This window comes from Xiphophorus hellerii, chromosome 10, assembly GCF_003331165.1.
Source record: "Xiphophorus hellerii strain 12219 chromosome 10, Xiphophorus_hellerii-4.1, whole genome shotgun sequence".
NCBI lineage: Eukaryota > Metazoa > Chordata > Actinopteri > Cyprinodontiformes > Poeciliidae > Xiphophorus > Xiphophorus hellerii.
The window spans coordinates 15,624,071-15,643,870 of NC_045681.1; the positions used below are offsets into that span (position 1 = coordinate 15,624,071).

Below are 19,800 nucleotides of genomic sequence, written 5' to 3' on the forward strand. Positions count from 1 at the left end.
AGTATTTTAAAGTCTATTCTTTGAGCTACAGGGAGCCAGTGGAGGGACTTTAGAACTGGTGTTATGTGCTCTATCTTCCTGGTTTTAGTGAGAACGCGAGCAGCAGCATTCTGGATCAGCTGCAGCTGTTTGATTGATTTGTTGGACAGACCTGTGAAGACGCTGTTGCAATAATCAATACGACTGAAGATGGTCTCATGGATGAGTTTCTCTAGATCTTGCTGAGACATTAGTCCTTTAATCCTGGAAATGTTCTTCAGGTGATAGAAGGCCAACTTTGTAACTGTCTTTATGTGGCTCTGGAGGTTCAGGTCAGAGTCCATCACTATTCCCAGGTTTGATGTGGTAACTAACTACATTTACTGAGTTACATTTGCTTGAGTAACTTTTTGGAAATATTGTACTTTTAAAACACTATTTTTACTTCTACCTGAGTAATATTACAAAGTATTCCTACTCTTACTTGAATGACGTTTCTGGACATTGCATACTTGTCTGTGTGTAACTTCTCTGAAAAAGGACAAACATGTTTTAATTAAAATGTATGAGACACAGACACTGCGGTTTATGTTAAAGCTACACCCCTTGCTTGTATACAAGTTTTGTTCTGTTTAATGTGATTTTCTGTCTGTTGTGCCATTTGGAGATCAATTGAAGATACTATAATATCATATATTGTCATTGGAATTTACTTTGCTCTGTTCAAACACACATTACTGTAAGCATAAGTTTCATATTTAAAAAAGATTATTTGGAAGTTTTTATTCTGCTCAAAAGTTATTTTGTAATCATATTTTTTCCATATTAGTCTGAATTTGCACATTTCTTTATATTTTGTCTGACATTTTCAACATTGAATCAGACTTTACTAAGTAACTGATTGAATCAGTTATTGTCCTTGACTATTCTGTTCATAAAACACCTCTTGAGTGAAAAGGTGTTTGACTGTGGCAAACATTAAATTGAATATCTTAAGATTTCTACTTTTTACTTATGGATTTCACAATAGAATTTAAAATGGCACAATTTAACTGATTCTCCCACCTGAGCCGAGAATCTTTGTAGCTCCTCCAGAGTTACCATGAACGTCTTTCCTGCTTCTATTTTTAATGCTCTCCAACCAGCCTGTAAGCTTCGATGATCCACTCACTACAATATATCTTAGTAGCTTCAGAAAATGCTTTTCTTTTTAAATAAAACTAGAGCTTACAGTCCATCCAATAACCGGAAACTTTTACAGTTTTGTTATCTAAATTGAAGAACACACACATAAAAACTCACACAGGACAATTTCAAAATTCAACTATTTATTTCCCCTAAATCATAATGTATAAATAAAGAATTTATAAAGATACAATTTGGTAAACAGCAAGACTCCAAAATGTGCTAACAAATCCTCTGATAAGTAATAAACGTCTGGTTAAACAGTTCATTACAAGGACACATCTGATACCTGAAATATTCTGAAATATTTCTTTAGTGCTCAACAGTTTCTCGCTCATTTTATTAGCTCTGAACATATATGGACGAAGTGATTGTTTCATTGTTAACTAAAACATGTGATTATTGAAAAGATAAACCACCATTTTGGAGATCGGTTCAGTGGAAACTGTGAAACACAAGGAATCATCTGTGAAAAGGGAGCAGCTGCAGAACCATCTTCTCCTAATAAACCAGCTACGTAAAAAGGCACTGTTCCATGACAGAATGAGAGAGCAACAAACATGACCTGTTTTCCATTAAAACAATAAGTTATTTTTGATTTTCTGACACCTTCAGGGGTTTAAAATAGATTATATTTGAATTATTGGAAAATGTTAAACTTGATGTGTTTAAAAAGTCCAAAACAAACCTGGTCAAACTGCTAGGTACTTTAAAGTGATGCTGATTCCCATCAATGTTTATTTGAGTCCAATACTAGAGTTAAACTACAAATCAAAATATGTCCCTGTACTCAAATACAGATGCATCTCAATAAATTACATTAGCATCAAACAATTTATTTCACTAATTTTAGTTGCTTTTACTTTTGACATTGTCTGAATTGGTATGTATTGCATACCAATTCATTGGCCTTAAAGTGGCAGTGTAATAATCTCATCTCAGTAATAGTGTACTGTGGCTTTATTCTTAGAGGAATCTCTAAGCATGTAAGCGTTGGAGTCAGTCTCTACGATCAATAGATTTATCAGTCTCATAAGACAATTTAGTTCAAACAAACTTGGATTCATTTGTCTTGTTCCTTTAGGCTTTGACACAGCTTAACTGAAAATTACAGGATATTCAAAAAGGAAAAACATAATTGTTTGGTCAGACAAAGAGAAATTTGGCCTCAGTATGATTGGATGAGTCAAGGTGGGACTTTAAAATCTTAAAATACTAAATTGTTAAGCATGGTGGTGGCAGCATTATGCTGCTGAGCCACTTTGGTTAAAGAAATACTGGCCTCCATGTTCTTCAGTTCAAATTTGGACAAATCTCCCATCAGAACTGGATTCTGAATAAATTATGTCAGTCCTGTTCCTCCTCAAAGCCAGTGATGGGAAACAAAACAATTTAAATAAATGTTTGATTCTGCTAAGGTGGTGAGTCAAATTCCAGACAGAATTTCCATAAAGCTTCACAAGGTGGGTCACTCAGTTGGGCTCGTGGCAGCTTATTTTTGAACTATAGGAGAGACCAAAGGATTTCAATGAAATAAGATAAAGCACAGATGCAAATCTAAGATGCAAATCTAAGTTTCAGTCAAGATATTTGGTGTGGTGGTTCCTAAGAAGTTCTTGTTTTGTAAGCCAAACATTTGGGTTACAGTTGGCTAGTTATGCACATCAAGTAAAGAGAGATCTCTGGACGTGACGAATAAAAACAGATTGTGCAGAACAAAGGCACCTTTTCCAGAGAACAACCCGACACCAACAGTAAAACACGGTGGAAGTTTTATATGTGAAAAAAAAAACAAATCCTGTCAGACAGCTGGAGTTGAAAGTTTAACAATTAGTTTGATTATGACGAAGAAATCATTTATTTATGCTACATCACACAAATTCAAGGTGCAGAAGGTTACAGTTTTTTAGTGCCACGTTGGTGCATTTCCTAACTAGTTGCTTTTTTCTCCATTGTGCTTCAGTTTCAGTGAACACCTTTGAATTGCAGGCACCAAATCAAACAAAAACAAGATGTTTGTGCAGACATGGCAACACACTTAACGTTTGTCCTTTAATGTGCTGAAATCTTAATGCAGAAGGAGTGAAAAATTCAAGAATGCTCTTCTGGGGTTATCTGAGTTTGGTCTTTGGACTTTTGCTTAAAAGTAAACAGACGGGTAATCAGACGCCTCGGTGTGATTGGTTCCTACCTCAGTTGATTTTTGCCGTACACACCGATGCAAACTCAAAGACAAAAATAACGATAAATCCAGCAAAGATTCAGAAATTAGTGTGAGTTTTGTTTTCTTATAAACTTCCTGGCATGATTAATAGTCTAGTGATACAGATGGCGTGGATAAGACCAGCAGCATTTTACAATAAACAGTACAATCACATTCATGTTGTAAGTGCACATTTGTTCATTTTGGTAAGCAACTTTAACCAACACTAGCTGTGTTTCCATTACAAATGTGCGCAAACCTTTGTTGAAAAAACACAATTTCACAACTGCTGTGTTTCTGTTAAATAAGAAACGCAATTGAGTTCACATGTGGATAAGTTTGTTCACGCCATAAATCATTAAAAAATAAAAAATTTTAAAAAACATGCCGCGGCATCATCATGCTATCACATCCTGTCGTTGTCTTCGTCTATCCCGCCAGTAATAACATCTGTTGGTTGACCACATGACTCGTGTGACGCGAAAAAAGTTTTTCCTTTTCAGTTTTTCAAAATACACTAATTTTGATACGGCTGAAAAAGTAACCTCATCCTAGTGCAAAAGCTTTTTATCCAAAAATGTGAGCTTCTTTTCATATAAAGCAAATTTCCTTTTGCAATTCCAAATTGCACAATTTATATGGTCAATGGAAACGCAGCTAGTGAAAGTCATTCCAAGTATTTCACTGCTCCAAATATCAGGAATAATCTGCAAAACTGCATGGACACAGTGGCAGCAGGTTCACAGGCTGGTGATACGCTCCATCCCCAGGCTGAGGCCTCGTCTCCCTGCTAGGGCCGGTCGCTGTACTCGCAGACAGGAGAGGCGTCGACTGCAGGTTTCTCTGCTTCGGGCTGAGCAGAGAGCTGACCCTGCTGCGACGCCTTCCTCTCCTTTTTGTCCAGCCAGAGGAAGGACAGTATCAGGAACAGAGCGGAGGAGGCAACAACGGCACTGCAGGCGATAAAGACGTAGAAATATTGTTGCGTGGTGTCCACCAGGACCCCTGTAGCAAAGGAAACAGTGACAGTAAGTATTTCAACGCTACAGGTTGCTGCAGAACTGCTAACTTTAAGATGCCAAACATTTGCCATAAGGAGTAGTTTTAAGCTTTCCTTCCTTGGAGGGCTAAAATGATTAAATGATTATTGAATTAGTTAAAAAACAATCTTTAACTTGAGTGTACACAGTAAAATACCATTTGCTAAATAAACAGCATACTTAGAGCAATAATTAAGCCAAAACTGTACAAAAAATTGTATTTGAGGTAAAAAAAAAAAACAACTTTAATTGTCTGTAAATATGTGGCTTCACCTGGTTCAAATTCTGTAAAAAAAAATTACATAATTAAACCTCTTTTAAGCACCTTTTCCCAGACAATTATTAATCTGTTAATCCAGAAAATAGTCTACAGATTAGCCTTATAATCTACTGATGTTAAGTCCAGCAGAAATGGTTTTTCGCATGTTGATGTTAGTCCATCCTTTGCTGCAAGCGTACACTAAAGGGATTTTATGTTATTGCATTTTAGGCAAAATAAATGTTGTTTCATATTTTAAAAAAGGAACTGAATCATTCGTTTATTTGCATCTTTTGATGTCTTTATAATATTGTATAATAAAACGGAGTAAGTGGTCAAATAAAAAAAAGCTGCCGGACGTGCCAATTTTTTTTACCCGATTAATTGTCAAACTAACTGATAGGATAATAGTACAAAATTAACTGTTAGTTGCAGCCATATTTTCTTGTAGCCACATTCTTGCACAGGAAAGAAAGCAAGAAAGAAATAATCTTGAAAACACTTGTACAATTTAAGATCAACTAATTTAAAAATACTATATATTTAGCTGTACTTCCCAGCTGCTCCATCAGCCCTTCTCCTCCTCCACAGTCTCTTATCTCACCACTAATCACCCAGAGGGACAAATGCTTTTCATTCCACCTCCCGTAACTTGTGCAACAAACCCAAACCTTTAGAGTTAATTTAAGCTCCATGTTCAGCCCGTGCATGTAAAACATCTGTTGGAATATTCCAAATCTCACAGATGTGTTTTCTGCATTTAAACGGCAACTAAATTGATTTTCAACAACTTTTGTGTACTTTTATTGGAGAAACTGGGTAAAAGATATCAGGCAGACAACACTAGAAGACAAAATGAATTCTACTTGTGCAGGAACTCATTCTCTGGTAGACTTTTTTGCGTCAGGGCCAAAATTATCACCAGTTTTCCCCCCATGTGATCTGTCTAACACGAGCAGCGCTAGTCTTTGAGAATCTGATGTTACTTGCTGAAAAGCAGTATTCTGATTTACATAAAGATGCAGAAGTATGGACTTTCCCTGAAGCCATGCATTACAGCTCATTTAAATGTGGGTAAACTGCGCTGACGAAGTGGGACGCCATGTACTCTGTGAACTACATTTGCATTTTGCTCCTAAACAATAGAGACACACAAACTCAGGTTCACAAACATTTTGCACCGGCATCTACATGAGTAAATGTTTGATAAGTACATATTTACAGACTGTTTTGGATCTGAGAATGCTGTTTAAGCATCTTGGAGTTTCAGTGTTCATGATTAGGATTAATTTCTGCTTTATATACAAACCTCAAACCTAATGCTGAGTTTATCCCGAGTGACTTCCCAACCTCGTGGCAACATTAAGCATTTTCCTGTTTGGAAAACAAAGTTTGCCGGAAACGGAAAGATGTCTATCAGAAAGTGCAGCAACTTTATGCAGAAGGCAGTAATGAACGACATGAGGTCAGGCAGAATGTGCAGCATGAATATTTAGTGATTAATATGAGATTGCGCCACAAATTAAATTCATTTTCAAAAATATAAACAGAAAAAGAATGAAACTGAAAACAAAAAAGAAATTTAAAAAAATATGCAATAATATATTCAGCAGTAAAGTTATAGACTAGAATTAGTTAATTTCAATCATTCATTTAATTTTGGTTGAGGTTGAATTAAGATGAAAAAGATTTCTTTCACTATAAATGCCTGAAAAACTGGTGTCTACACAAATGCACATCATTTAGGCGGACAAGTAAAGCATTTATTTTAAATAAAGAGTGAAATTCAATAGTAGAAAACATTAAACGGTGACTGAATCATTTTTTTTAAAGTTACATGTTTTCTATGAATGTTTCCTAGAAATACTAGCATTTTCTAACTTGTTATTGTTGACTCGCGACTGTGAAGCGACTCGCGTGTTCTGCAGGCCTAAACCGATCCTGACTTGTTGCGTCATAGATCATCTAAATAGCAGCCTGCTAACTGTCATCCGATCCCTGAGCGACAGGAATCTTACGATCTTTTCCCCCTCTGCTGCTGCTCACACCCACTCCTCCATAATGTAGAATACAATAGGTTCCCAACTCTGTCTTAACATGCCTTTTTGACTGGAAACAAACTGCAGTTTGCCGATCACCCTTTAAGCAAACATGAGAACTTCCTCCTGAGGACGAGTGATTGTGACATCGTATTAAAATACTATATTATTTTGCTGATTATTTGTGTTCAAATAGGGAAACTAGAGTTTGTTCAGCTCATAAAAAGTGCTGAATAAACGATCCTCACAAATTTACTGGGACCAGCAAGAGTAAAACAGAAACTGGGGACATAAATGAGAAAAGAAAATGTTTTGCTGTTACAGTAAGCCATCATCCACTTTCATAAATACCAGTTCAGCCTTTTTCGATTCAAATGTTTCCACCATAAACAAAAAGACTGTTCCACAGTTGCACCACGCCACCATTTATCTACCAAAAACTAAGCAAAAATGCACCAACTGAAGGTGGAAACAAAGTTAATTCTTACTGTTTCTGTAGAAACTGTGAAGGTTTTTACTTATTATGTGCAATGATTAATTGATCATCATTGCACATAATTTTTTAGACCATCGCTGGTCTAAAAAGAATAAGTCAGCATGACTTTTAGATTTGCAAAGTTGCAACTGAACCACAAGACTTCTGCAAAAAGATTCTTTCCACTAACACTTGTCAGCATTTCGACTTATTGGGTAAAACAGGTGACATGTTGCAAAAGGTCTTTACCACAGTATATCCATCAGGTGTGTCCCGATACAACTTTTTCACTTCCGATGCGTTGCAGCTTTGAGTTCTGGCTGATACCAATAATGACCAGACATGATGTCAGCACAAATTACACACACTTATACTTATTTTGTGGTGCAGAATGTTAGAAAAGGCTTGATCAAGGGATATTACTCAGACAGCAAGAGTCATCAACAGTGGATAGAAACGCTGGGGTGAACTAAATACTGAAATTTTAGATATAGGCCTATATGATCCGATACTTTTTGATTTCCAATATCAACATCTGATCGGGACACCCTCAGTCTTTACTTTGTGAGCTGGAGTTATCATTTTATGATATTTTGTGCGTTACCTGCCAGCGGAGGTCCAATAAGCAGCGTGATGCTCTCCATGACGGCGAGCAGCCCCAGCGCCGACGGGAAGCGCCTCATCTCCACTATATCCATCAGGACGGTGAACATCAGCGACCCGACCACGCTCATCGAAAGTCCGTACGTGACCACATACGCCACCAGCACGGGGAATCCGGCCCCGATGCAGCAGATGCAGTTACTGAGCCCGTTGAAGAGCAAGGCAGAGGCAAACACATAAACGTGGCGCCCTTTGAACCAGGGCATGTTGAACATGATGGCGAACGGCGGCCGCACCACGATGTTAACAATACCCAGGATGGAGAGCAGCAGCGCAGCCCGGCTCGGCTCCATGCCGTAGGCCGTGGCGTACGGAACCAGATATATCAGCGGCACCACGAAGCCCAGCATCATAAAAGTGATGCCTATGGCAAACACACGGTAATGCAGGTTGTTGAGGAACTGATCGAAGGCCATGTGTTCTTTGACGGAGGCCACCAAAGACCTCCATCTGGTCCCAAGCCTCAATTCCCGCTTCGTCTGCTTTTCTGATGGCGGAGGTGTGCGGTCCATCAGCGGCTGGCCGCGATGCTTCTTGGGCTGAAGGGGCCGCATCACAGCGCCGCACACGCAGCAGTTCAGCAGGACGGCGCCCAGGATGAGAAAGCTCCCCCTCCAGCCGAACTCTGAGTGGAGGTAGTTTCCCAGGAAAGGCAGAGTGCAGAGTCCCAGGGCCGTTCCCGTGGAGGACATGGCGTTGGCAAACGCACGCCGACGCACAAAGTAGTGACCCAGGATGGTGACAGCCGGCTGGAAACTGAAGCAGAAGCCGAGTCCTGAAACAGAGTCGAGATGCTGTTTTTAATGTCTGGGAAATAAAAATTAAAGACTTGAGATCTTCTACTGTAGTGACGCACCGATCAGAATTTTTTGGCTAATTCTCGATATCTGTGCTTTGATTTCCACACACATTTTATAAACCTGAAATTATCAATATTAAAAGCAGAGGCGATGTCACACTGTGTGAGTGAAAGAAAGGGTTTATTGTTTCCCAATAATAAACCCTTAGAAGGCCTCTGCCAGAAGATCTCAACTAGAGCTGCAACTAACCATTATTTTAGCAATCTGTTTATTATTCTGATGATTAATTGGATTGAAAAATCTGAACATTTTATTATTTAACCATAATGTATTAAAATATATGCATAGAGGAAAAAAATAAATTCCCTTTTTAAATAAGAAAATAAACATCATATTGCCTTGAATGCAGTAACAGAAATCCTTTAATACAGGCATGATTATTTATAGTAAAGGATGCATCTGCAGCTAATCTGCTTCAACATTTAATAATTAAAATAAAAATCCTTCTAACATCAACATTTAAAAAGCTTGGTCCTTTCTGCTTGACCCCACTTCCATGCAGGGCAGATCTGTTGAATTTTTTTTTAGAGTTTGTGTACTTCAATTACATCGATTACTAAATTAGTTAATTATTTCAATGACAAATTAATTGGATTAATTGTTTCATCTTTAACCTTGTGTCGTCAGTATAGATCACTTTGCTGACCTGTAATCACTCCAGCGGTGACGTAAAGCTCGGCGATGGAGTTGGTAAACGAGCTGGCGGCCATTCCGAGCCCACTCAGGACCCCGCCCAACATGACGGTGGCCCTGCAGCCGAGTTTCCCCACCAGCACGCTGCAGAACGGACCTGTGGATCACATGAATTGCTCTTAGTTTAATGCACACTAGTAGAGGTAGAGGGTAGAGGCTTACGAGGCAGAGGCTGCTTTCCTAATCCTGCCTGCTTCACATAACCTGCTCAGCTGCAATCTGAGACAAGGAATGTTCTAAGAAATGAAGTGTTTGCTTTCTTGTATTTGCAATCAGCATGTTGAATTTTGTAAAGCTGTAAAACTGTTAGGCTGCAAGGCATTTCACGTCACGTTCAAAAAATGTATAGAAAAGTTTCTCTGATCTTTAATGTGTTGCGTGTCTTTTACTGCAGCTCATAGATGATTTATGAGAGGGAAGCTTCACACTGTGAATCTGAAAGCCTGAATATTAAATACAGAGATCCCCTTGCTTAAATGTCAGAGGGTGGGGTATCAAGGTTAACACTGCTCAACTTTGTTTCTGAGCTACAGGCTGCTAGATATTTCCAGTGACAGTGTTTGACCTTGTTGAGTCAACAACAGCAGAAAAAAACCCCTCAGAATGCCACAATGACAAGCTCTTTTTTAGCATTTAATGTCCATAATATGAACACTAACATTTGTAGATCCTTCAACTTATAAAACTGGAAAGGAAGTGGCAGCTTGGTGCAGCTTAATGAAGATAAATCTTCTTATCCCATTTCTTTGGGATTAAGAACATTTCAAAGCTCAAAGCATTCCTGCCCCTAAAATCCAATAAAACTGCCTGAAAACCTGAATGTAACTCTCGGTGCTGCAGTTATAGCGCTTACTGTAGCCGATTTGATCAGACAGCTGAACAGCAACAATATGATTTCAATTAGATTTGGTCTGCGGTGGGTCCACAAAGCTTAGGCACCAAATCCAAGCCCATCTGACATGAACAGGAAGTTCACACCGTGACATGAAGAGGTTCATAAAAGAGATCAATACACAGAAAAGCGTCTTGTCTCCACGCTGTTCTCGGGGATTTGCGTTAACAGCAGCAGAGGTGAAGCAGAGGGCAGCCGTCCGTCTCCACAGCACACCAAACACAGGCAGGGGGGAGAAACGTGTGAGAAACTTCAAACCCATCGTCAATGACTTTCCATTTACACATTAACTGAATCAAAAGGCTTCCTGTTCAACAAAATCAATCTGCGATGATGGTTTTACCCACATGTGCAGACAAGTTAGGCGGCCAAATATATTAGATTATATTAACTGAAGTGGTTCTAAATAGATGCTCCTTTCAGACTGCGTTGCTTTAATCTCTTATAAGACTAAAGAAGTTGTAATTTCTACACCACCTTTCCATCTACTTGTGTAGCTGCATACATGTGAATGTTTTAATCCATGTGTTTCTGATGTAAACTATAATTGTTTCCACGTCACTCACAGATTCCCAGTTTAGCGAGATCAGGTCAGCTAAATCAAAATGTGGCGTACAGTTCTCCAAGATAAGCTGCGCTGCTGAACCACAGCTAATTGGATACAGTAGCTTTTTTGCTGGATTTTATTTGATACATAAAATTAAGCAGAAAAAAAACAACTAATTACATGCTTAAAATGCAAGATAAATCTGGTGGCTACTTTATTCTGCTTGGTGTAGATAAACCTGAACTTTGAACACACATCCGTCCCGCCCTGTTTAATGTGTTACACTGGGCTTGAATAAAAGTCTGATAAAAAAAAGAGGATGTTGACATTACTGCTGCACAGATCATTCTCTGAGTAGTCGTCAAATTCTGGTGGAGGACAGCAAAAAAAAAAAACTATTACAAAATAAGATATTTAGTGGCACAATTCATTGTTTAGCTTAGTGACTCTGTCCTCACTTAGCATTTGTAGCCTGTTCTCTGTCACTACATACATTTTACTGAGCCCATTTTTTATTAAAGAGGCTTTAATAAAAGATTTTTGCCCTACTGCAACTCAGAAATAAAAATATGCTAAAATATCAAACTGTGCCAGGCATGGTGGTGGCAGCATTACCCTGAGGGTCCGTTTTACTGCTCCTGTTACAGGTGGATAGAATATTAGACTAGGAGAACTACCTCCAAATTATTCAACTTCGCCTCAAATCTCCAAATAAATGGTAGAAACGTGAACACAACTGGTTGTTCCAACAAGACAAAGAACCCAAACTGGTTTTGGAATAGATCAAATTAGCCAACATTAAGCTTGTGGAATGGTCCAGATGAAAACCCTGTTGAAAATATATGAACTGAGCTTAAATGTCTGGTCTGGTGAGAGGAAAACACCAATTTGAAACAACTTAATTTTTCAGAATGACGTTTTTCAAAGTCAGAAGTTAATTTATAGCTGCGAAAAACTTACTGGTTTCTCTGCTACATTCAAAATGAATATTAAACCAGATAAAGTTGAGAATTCAAGCTAATTTTTTTGTCTTAACAATTCACAATTAATTAAAACTTTCTCACCTATTTCTTGTTTTCAAAATTCATTGTAGTTTCTTGTTGTATATTCCTTTAAAGAGAATTGCTTAAATGAATCATTAAGGCCTGAAATTAGTATGAAACTCTTGCCAAGGATGAGTGGCTGTAAATTACTAACCTAGAACCACATGCAGGCTCCAGCCCGTCTGGGTGTCTGAACATAATTAAGCAGGTAAAGTGAAAGGAATAAATGGATGGAGCAAAAAGCAGAACTCTGTGAAAACTAAAACGGTCAGTTTTGGCTTTGGGAAATAAGCCTGCCACGGTTTCTCATGAAATAATCTCATCTAAACCAACACAAACACAGCAAGACTTGCAAATTCCCACTCTCACCTTTCACACGTTCCCCTGAACAATACAAGCATTTATCACACCCTCTGTAGCGTATAAAAGGGCAACTTCTAAGGATATTACATTTGTGGATGTTAATATAACTGTAATCGCAGTCATATTAATATCTACATTGTTATATTATTATTATTATTGCTGTTGTCATGAAGAATTCCAGTGAATGTTTAAAAGCCCCAAAACCGTCCATATTGTTGGGATTGTTAGCTATTTTCTCAGCTGTTTGTTTAATGAGAGCATTAAGAAGTATCAATAAATGTGAAATTATGATAAACTCCAGTTACTGTGTGCAGTGTAGTGATACAAATTAGACTTCTTTATCTGACTGGTGTCCTGAAGAAGACAAATGGAGTCTTTTTTAAGAGCAGTCACAGACATACAGTCACCTAAAACAGAAGTAAAAAAATAAGTAATCGTCCCTTTTATCGTTATCACAACAGCACCACAAAATACTGTGAGAAAACTTTTTGTTGTGTTAAATATCTGAAATGCTGCCAAACTGCTGCCATGTTTTGTTTTTTTTTTTTAAGAAGTTATGAGGCACAATGGTGAAACCTGAAGCTGCTGCTGTGCAAGTTACAGGATGTTGCTAGGTAACCACAAGTTACTCAACAGGTTGTTGCTAGTTAACCAAAGAGTGACTGATTTTAGTTGATGCCACCAACCTTGCTAGCCATAAGAGACTGAGTGGCTGAAGTCTTTCCTCTGCCTGCATCCCCAAGAATGCTGCACGGTTCTGGATCGTATCCAGTGAAATTACTGAACGTTAAATCAGGCATATTATTTATTGATATTGATCACGTGTCTCTATCGCAACATTGATTTATTGTCCAGTTCACATATTAGCGTTGGCCTTTAATGGCAACCATGACTCAGCCGGTTTACCTCCTGCGTGAAGCGCCGACGTCATGATGGACGGCACCCAGGACGTTTCGCTGTTGGAGGCGTGGAACTCGTTCTGCAGGTCTGTGTAGAAGATCCCCACACAGGAGGGAAAGCCCAGGGTCATGGCCAGGACCAGGATGGTTGCAACCAGCACCGCCCAGCCCCAGCCGCCATCCGGAGCGGTGACAGCTCCTCCCGTTATAGCGACGGGGTCTCCGCTTTCACTCCCCCGCCCTCGCTCACAGTCAGCAGCCGCCTCCTGCCCCTCGTCGTGGTCCAAACCGTTGGCCAGGTCGAAGGTCTCCGAGTGGAGACTGGGATCACTCGAGCCCCTGATTCCATTCCGCTGAGTCATTTTCTGCTCGGCACTTGAGGCGGGACTCTGGTGTTAGCTCTGCAGGGTGTGAAGGAACGTTGGCTGCCCATGTCACTGCAACCGCTGGGTCCTTTCAGGAGACCTGGGATCACAATCACATAAGGAGCAACGTCAGAGTGAACACTTCAATCCTTTTTATTTTTTATCTACTCTTCTTAGCAGATTAGCTCAGATTAGCTCAGGCTTTGACCAGCTTCCCTGCATCTGCTGAAGGAATGTTTCCTCACAGCATGACGCTGCCACCACCATGTTTCAATATGTGGGTTGTGGGGAGGGCGGTCATGTGTTCCGCACAGAGCATGTAACATGTCCTAAAATTAACCCCGGTCTCATCTGACCTGAGTACTTTCTTCCACACCGATCTGTTCGTGTCTAAGTTTTAATATATAAATACACACATTGGCATCGAATCAGCAGTGCAAGTTGAAGACCTGAACTAATATCATACAAAAATATCTCATTAAACTCCTTTGAATGTACTCAATAGACTTCTTAAATTATTTAGGATATCCTGACATGTTAAATGTGATGTTTTAGAATTAAATTTTTTAAAAATAATTTCACAAACAAAAATAAAATCCTGCAATCTTCTATTATGTAAAAGACACAAAATCCTGCAATGCTGACGCACATGAATTTGTCATTTTACCACTGACAAAAATAAAAAATTCAACACCTGCATCTGCTTACCAGTGTGTGTGGTAGATTAGCTCGTTTTGTGTCTTTCCATTTTTTTTCCAGCTTTTCGTGCCATTTAGATAAAAGTGTTTGCTTTTAGTTATGTCTGAGTCCAGGCTGAAGCACAGAGGAAGCCAAGCCTTCACAGCCCTACCTTATAAATAATGAAGTGGACCTGCACTTCCTTGCTAGGCAGCTGCCAAAACAACCTATTTTTAGGTCTCGTCTTATAACATTACTTTGGTTTAAATCCTTATAAATTCCTTTATAGTTAGCAGCCTTTACCGTTTTCTTTGTGAAGTACAAGACTTTTTTAAACTATTTTTTGAGCTAATTAAATCAATGAAAAACAACATCTACAAATAGATATTCAAGGCTTCCTTTAATCTCAGCTAGAAAGTGAGTGGTATTTGTAAAAAGACAGTTGATTATGTGAGGTTAATGCAAGGTGACCAAGTGGACAAAAAAAAAAAAAAGAAGAAGCAAAACTTGGAGCTCTGATCTCGTCTAACATTGCAAAATTTCTACAGAGGTTTTCACAGAACCAATAAGAAAAGCTCCAAAGCTGGAAAATGGACAGAAGATCCTGCCTCATTAATTCATTTAGTCCTTTATTTAGTCGTTTTTGCACAATCAAAGCCTGCAGGGAGAGAAGCCTGCTGAACACATTTCCTGTGCATATTCATTTGTCCGTATTTCATAATAAAACATGACCAGACATCCAGAACTTCACGCCTGCAGCTGCTCATTTAGCAAAACCCTGATAAGTTTAGGGAAGAACCGCCCTGCTCGGCGTCAGAGGGAGTCGAGCCAACGTGACACCAGCATGAGCTTGTAAAAACGACTGAATGAAAGGCCTTCTGTGAAAACGTTCCCCCAGCAGTTGGTCCAAAGACATTCAACACCGTTTCCACATGCAACTGCTGAGCAAATCTCCTGAGAATCTTTTCCCAAGAACAAATCTTTCAAGGACATGATACAGATTATCTGATCTTTACCAGGTTCACTCAAGCGTACAAAAACACAACAGGGATTCATTATTTATTTATATATATTTTTTTAAGTACGCTATTTTTCAAATATCTTTATCTAATTTTTACTAGGAGTGCATTGATTTCACATTTCTGGCCAAATTCCAATTACCGATCTTTAAAAAGGATGGCCTGCCAATTCTGATTTTGGCCAAAACTTATTTTTTTGTCTACAGTGTCACTAAATATAGCAAAAAAGTCACTGAGTTGGCAGCAGTGGGGTGACTGTTGTTAACTGGTCCAATACTTCACATAGAAGTATTGGAAGATAATGATCTCCCAAAATTAAGGAAATCAGCGTTGATAAATCGGTTAGTTGATAAATCGGTTAGTTGATAAATCGATTAGTTGATAAATCAGTTAGTTGATAAATCAGTTAGTTGATAAATCAGTTAGTTGATAGATCGGTTAGTTGATAGATCGGTTAGTTGCTAGATCATCTGGATGATAAATCAGTGCACCTCTAATTTTTACTAAACTCAAAATAAAAAAGTGCAACTATATGTAGGTCACAATAAGCAATAAATCAATTATTTGCATGATAAATTAAAACGACCTCAATAATTTTCATTTACAGGATTTATCGTTTTTCTCTTTTCCCTCTTTCTGCCAAAAACTGGATGACAAAAGTCTTGAGTCTGGTGTTTTGGTCTCAACTAGCTCTTTTTTTGAAAGATAATTTTGTTTACAGAGACTTCATAATTCATTTTATTAGTTTTTTTCTGTTTCATTTATTTTTTATATTTAAAATGTCTTCCAGTTTTAAATGTTCATTAGAATTTAAGTTTATTTATTATTATTATTATTTTATTAATCTTTGTGAATGTGTTTTTACATTATGCCATTACCATTAAATTGCTTGAAAATGGTCTCAAAACAACAATATTATCGTTTGTCGCAATAACTTCTGGGACAATTTATCGTGACAGGCCTAACTGTATTTTGACACATGTGCAAGACAAAAGAAAAGTGAAGATAATGATCTCCCAAAATTAGTGGGAGTGTTGAATCATTTAATCAAAAGGAAAAAAAAGTTCAAAAAAATTCTAATTCTGTCATTTATGAAGAAATAAAATGCAGATTTTGACTTCTTCTAGGATCTCACGTAACTAAATAATACAGGTGTCCCATCTTCTTCTTTTACACACTACAACTTCTAGTGTAATTCCCATGTCTAGACATCGTTACCGACTCACAGTTTAGAAATGTCAAAGTTAAAATATTAAATATAATACTTATTTATACTTTTTTTTATACCCATTATTCAGTTTTTAAAATCAATTAATAGGATGGTATTAGTGGTTAATTATATTGGGCCTGACTAATTAGCAAACATGCCTCTTGTAGCCTATAAAAACCCCAACCTTAAGAGCAGTAATTTTTGGAACATGTTTCATTCATTTGTTTGGATTTAATCTACAAATAATTTATAACAAAATTTCTCAGATTGTCAGTAAAAGATGCTCGACCAGCACAAGTGGTACACCACTTTGGAAGAAGATCAGTTATCACATCAACATCTTAGTTTATAATGTTGATTTGTTTGTTTTTCTCAAGAAGAGTGCTGTCGGCGGGGAGAGGTTGTGTGCCTGGTTTATTGTGGGGTGGCAGGAAAAACAAATTTGCCCCAGGCACTATTCCTCTTCCTGCCAGACGAGTGAAGAAATCCTCGTGGACCTCATTTATCTTTGGTGAAATAGTTTGATGGCAGCTGACCTTTCTGTGGGACGGGCCACCCTGACAGGATGGAGGAGCAGCTTTAATGTCACTGAATGAAGCCTCAGCTTTTAAACTCTCTCGTTCAACAGCTCTCTCTTTTTCCCTACATTCTCTCTCCACTCGTCTTTATTCTCCCTTGTTTACGTCTAAAAGTCACGCATGTAAAACCCGGATTTCCAACCAAAACACAGTCCCAATACTTTCAGATCACCCTGGCTCCACTGCCACGAGATAAAAATGTAAATATGTTTCTCAGTAGATCTAAATCTCGCTGTTTCTCACATCACCGTGAACTGTGAAGCTTCCTTCTGACGGATGAACGTCTTCAACATCAGTTCAGCAAAGAGGAGGAAGTGCTTTCACCAGCAGCCATCGCTTCCGTATTTTTATTTTTATTTTTTAAAACAAACGCAGTTGCTCACCTTTCCAGCCGTGCAGCTCCTCTGTGTCTGCCGGAGGAAAGACTGTCGAGCTGATATTAGCTCGTAACGGACCACCGCGTCCGCCGCGTGGGCGGGGACTAGATGCGGATCCCGGAGACGACGGGAGCGGGCGGTGAGCAGGCCTCGGTAAGCCCCGCCGCTGGCTGTCCCTGAGCGGATGTGGCAAGCGGTTTTAACATTTAATAACTTTTAAAAGCCAAAAGTTACCAGCATGCACCAGGCTTACAGTTTTCACAAATGTTTAATATGGACCATATGGGCGTTTACCCAGCGTGACATTAGAAAGGAGGTGCACAGTCACCATAAAAATAAAATATTATTTATCTGCAGTGAATGGGATGTTGGTGCCCCAATCATGCTGCTGAAAATAGGATTATGATGGCGTTTTTGCCCTCAATCAAACAATACCAACACTGGTTATTCTATTATGTATTCCTTCTGTTTAGCTGTCGCAGATGGGGGTGAACTTTAGCAATGCTCAATGTGAAAATTTGAGGATAGACAGATGACTGAATAACAGAAACTAAATGCTGTTACCCATTGAATAACAACTTCTATATTATATACATTGCTGTTACATGAATAGTGGAAGTCTTCCTGCTGTTCCTGCCACTGCTGGTGAAATATATCAAACGTGTTTATTCTAATTTTTTGTGTTTATCAGCTGGTGTAACTTTCAAATAGTTACAATTATAACACTTGCATACCATGATGCATTTCAAAATGCACTTTTTTTTTAAAGTTTGCTACTCCTGGTATGATCTAAGTAAATTGCAAGTCATGCTAATGACAACATTTATGTCACTCACACACAGAATAGCTTAGCAGGGATAAATCAGATCTGGTGTTGACAAAGTGTAGGGGCCCCCAAATGAACATTTCCTTAGGGACCCAAAAAAGCTTGGACCGGCTCTGATGTCCAGCCCTGTTTCCTCTCCACCTGTGCAGCCACCCATACCTGTCTGTGAGGACGTGGCAGTCATGCTGCACGTCCGAGCCACTGGTTGGGCCAACTCTCCACCTTATCAGCTCGGTGCGTGAGGCGTTTAATCTCTACCAGCTGCGTTGCATTTTGCTGATTAAACCCACGTGATCATGGATCCACCAATCACATGCCTGGCATTTATTAGCCTTTCAGTTTTAGATGATCCTCCCATATTCCAGCTTTTTTCACTGTTAACATTATTTTTGTTTTTGTACAATCTGTGTCAGTTTATTTCTTTTATTGTCTTTGCTTTCTTTTGTATGTAATCTGGACTCTGAGTCTGTAATAAAATCTATCTATCTATCTATCTATCTATCTATCTATCTATCTATCTATCTATCTATCTATCTATCTATCTATCTATCTATCTATCTATCTATCTATCTATTGTGTTGTAAGTTTTCCTTCGTTTTGATTAAATGAACAAACAGCTTGCCATAAGCGTCTGCATGAAAAGCAGTGGAAGGTGGACACAATGTACAATTCATAGAGGGGGGAGAAGCTCACAGAATCAGCTGCTGCTTTAACCAACACGGTGCGGACTGAATCACTGGGCAACAGCAAATAAAATCCCTGAGCCCTGAGACGTCATACATAAAATTTGTGTTTCAATTTGATACACTAAATCAGAGTTTTAAAGATCCTATTTATCAAAAATGTTCATTCTAGAAAGGAAGAAAAATATTTTTGGGTATGGAGGTGAAACCAACAAAAAATAAAATTTGTGTGAAGAATTTTAAATTTGGGCTAGGATTTAAAACAACATCCAGCATCTTAAAGAGAAACAAGACAGTGTGACTCGACTACAAACCCACCTTAATGGAAAGGCGAGAGAATCTCACAATTCACAATCTCGCAGTTCTGGACTTTATAGTAAAGCGGCAAGACAAAACGCTTCAAGAGAAAGCCAGTAAAGTCGTTCCAGCAAATAGTGTATTAAAATGTCCAAATCTGTTGAGACTAGACTGAAACTTTTCGATCTGCATTAAAATTAACGCTGCATATCATCCCAACAAACTGGTTGCCAAAGAGAAACGTCAAACGATCAGGGACGTAGAAGATGGTCAGAATAAACACAGGGAAAGAAAAACTGTTAGCGGCGGCAAAAGACTTGAGACTGGAGCCGAGGTTCAATTTACACTTGAACCAGTAATCTGAAAATATTCGTGCAAAATTAATTACAGATTATCCTGAAAAGTATGAAGGAACGTTGGACTGTTAAAATATTCCAATGTCGATTAAACTCTGAAAAATATGCTTTGGGCGACCTCTGGTGGCCTCTTTGCTGCTGTGCAGTCGAGGCTTCATTACTGTAATGCCAAAACGATCTCAACATAATAGATACATACGTCATAAAGTTTTATATTTGTCTAACTAGAATAAAATTAGAAACTAAAAATGTTGGAAAGGGAATTTTATTG

The 19,800-nt window shown here is 38.5% G+C and overlaps 1 protein-coding gene across 2 annotated transcripts; it reads right to left on the reverse strand.

Moving 5' to 3' along the window:
* Window positions 1-1,290: 1,290 nt before the first annotated feature.
* On the reverse strand, window positions 1,291-17,549 carry slc16a5a (solute carrier family 16 member 5a). Of its 2 annotated transcripts, XM_032574589.1 has the most exons (5): window positions 17,374-17,549; window positions 13,148-13,605; window positions 9,350-9,493; window positions 7,785-8,618; window positions 4,158-4,372 (listed from the first exon to the last, which is right to left on the reverse strand). In XM_032574589.1, the coding sequence occupies exons 2-5, from the start codon at window positions 13,500-13,502 to the stop codon at window positions 4,158-4,160; spliced, it is 1,548 nt and encodes a 515-aa protein (XP_032430480.1). In that variant the 5' UTR covers window positions 13,503-13,605; window positions 17,374-17,549. The 2 variants fall into 2 exon arrangements, with proteins under 2 accessions (XP_032430481.1, XP_032430480.1); XM_032574590.1 differs by lacking the exon at window positions 17,374-17,549 and having other exon boundaries at window positions 1,291-4,372; window positions 13,148-13,502.
* Between the last annotated feature and the right edge of the window lie 2,251 nt (window positions 17,550-19,800).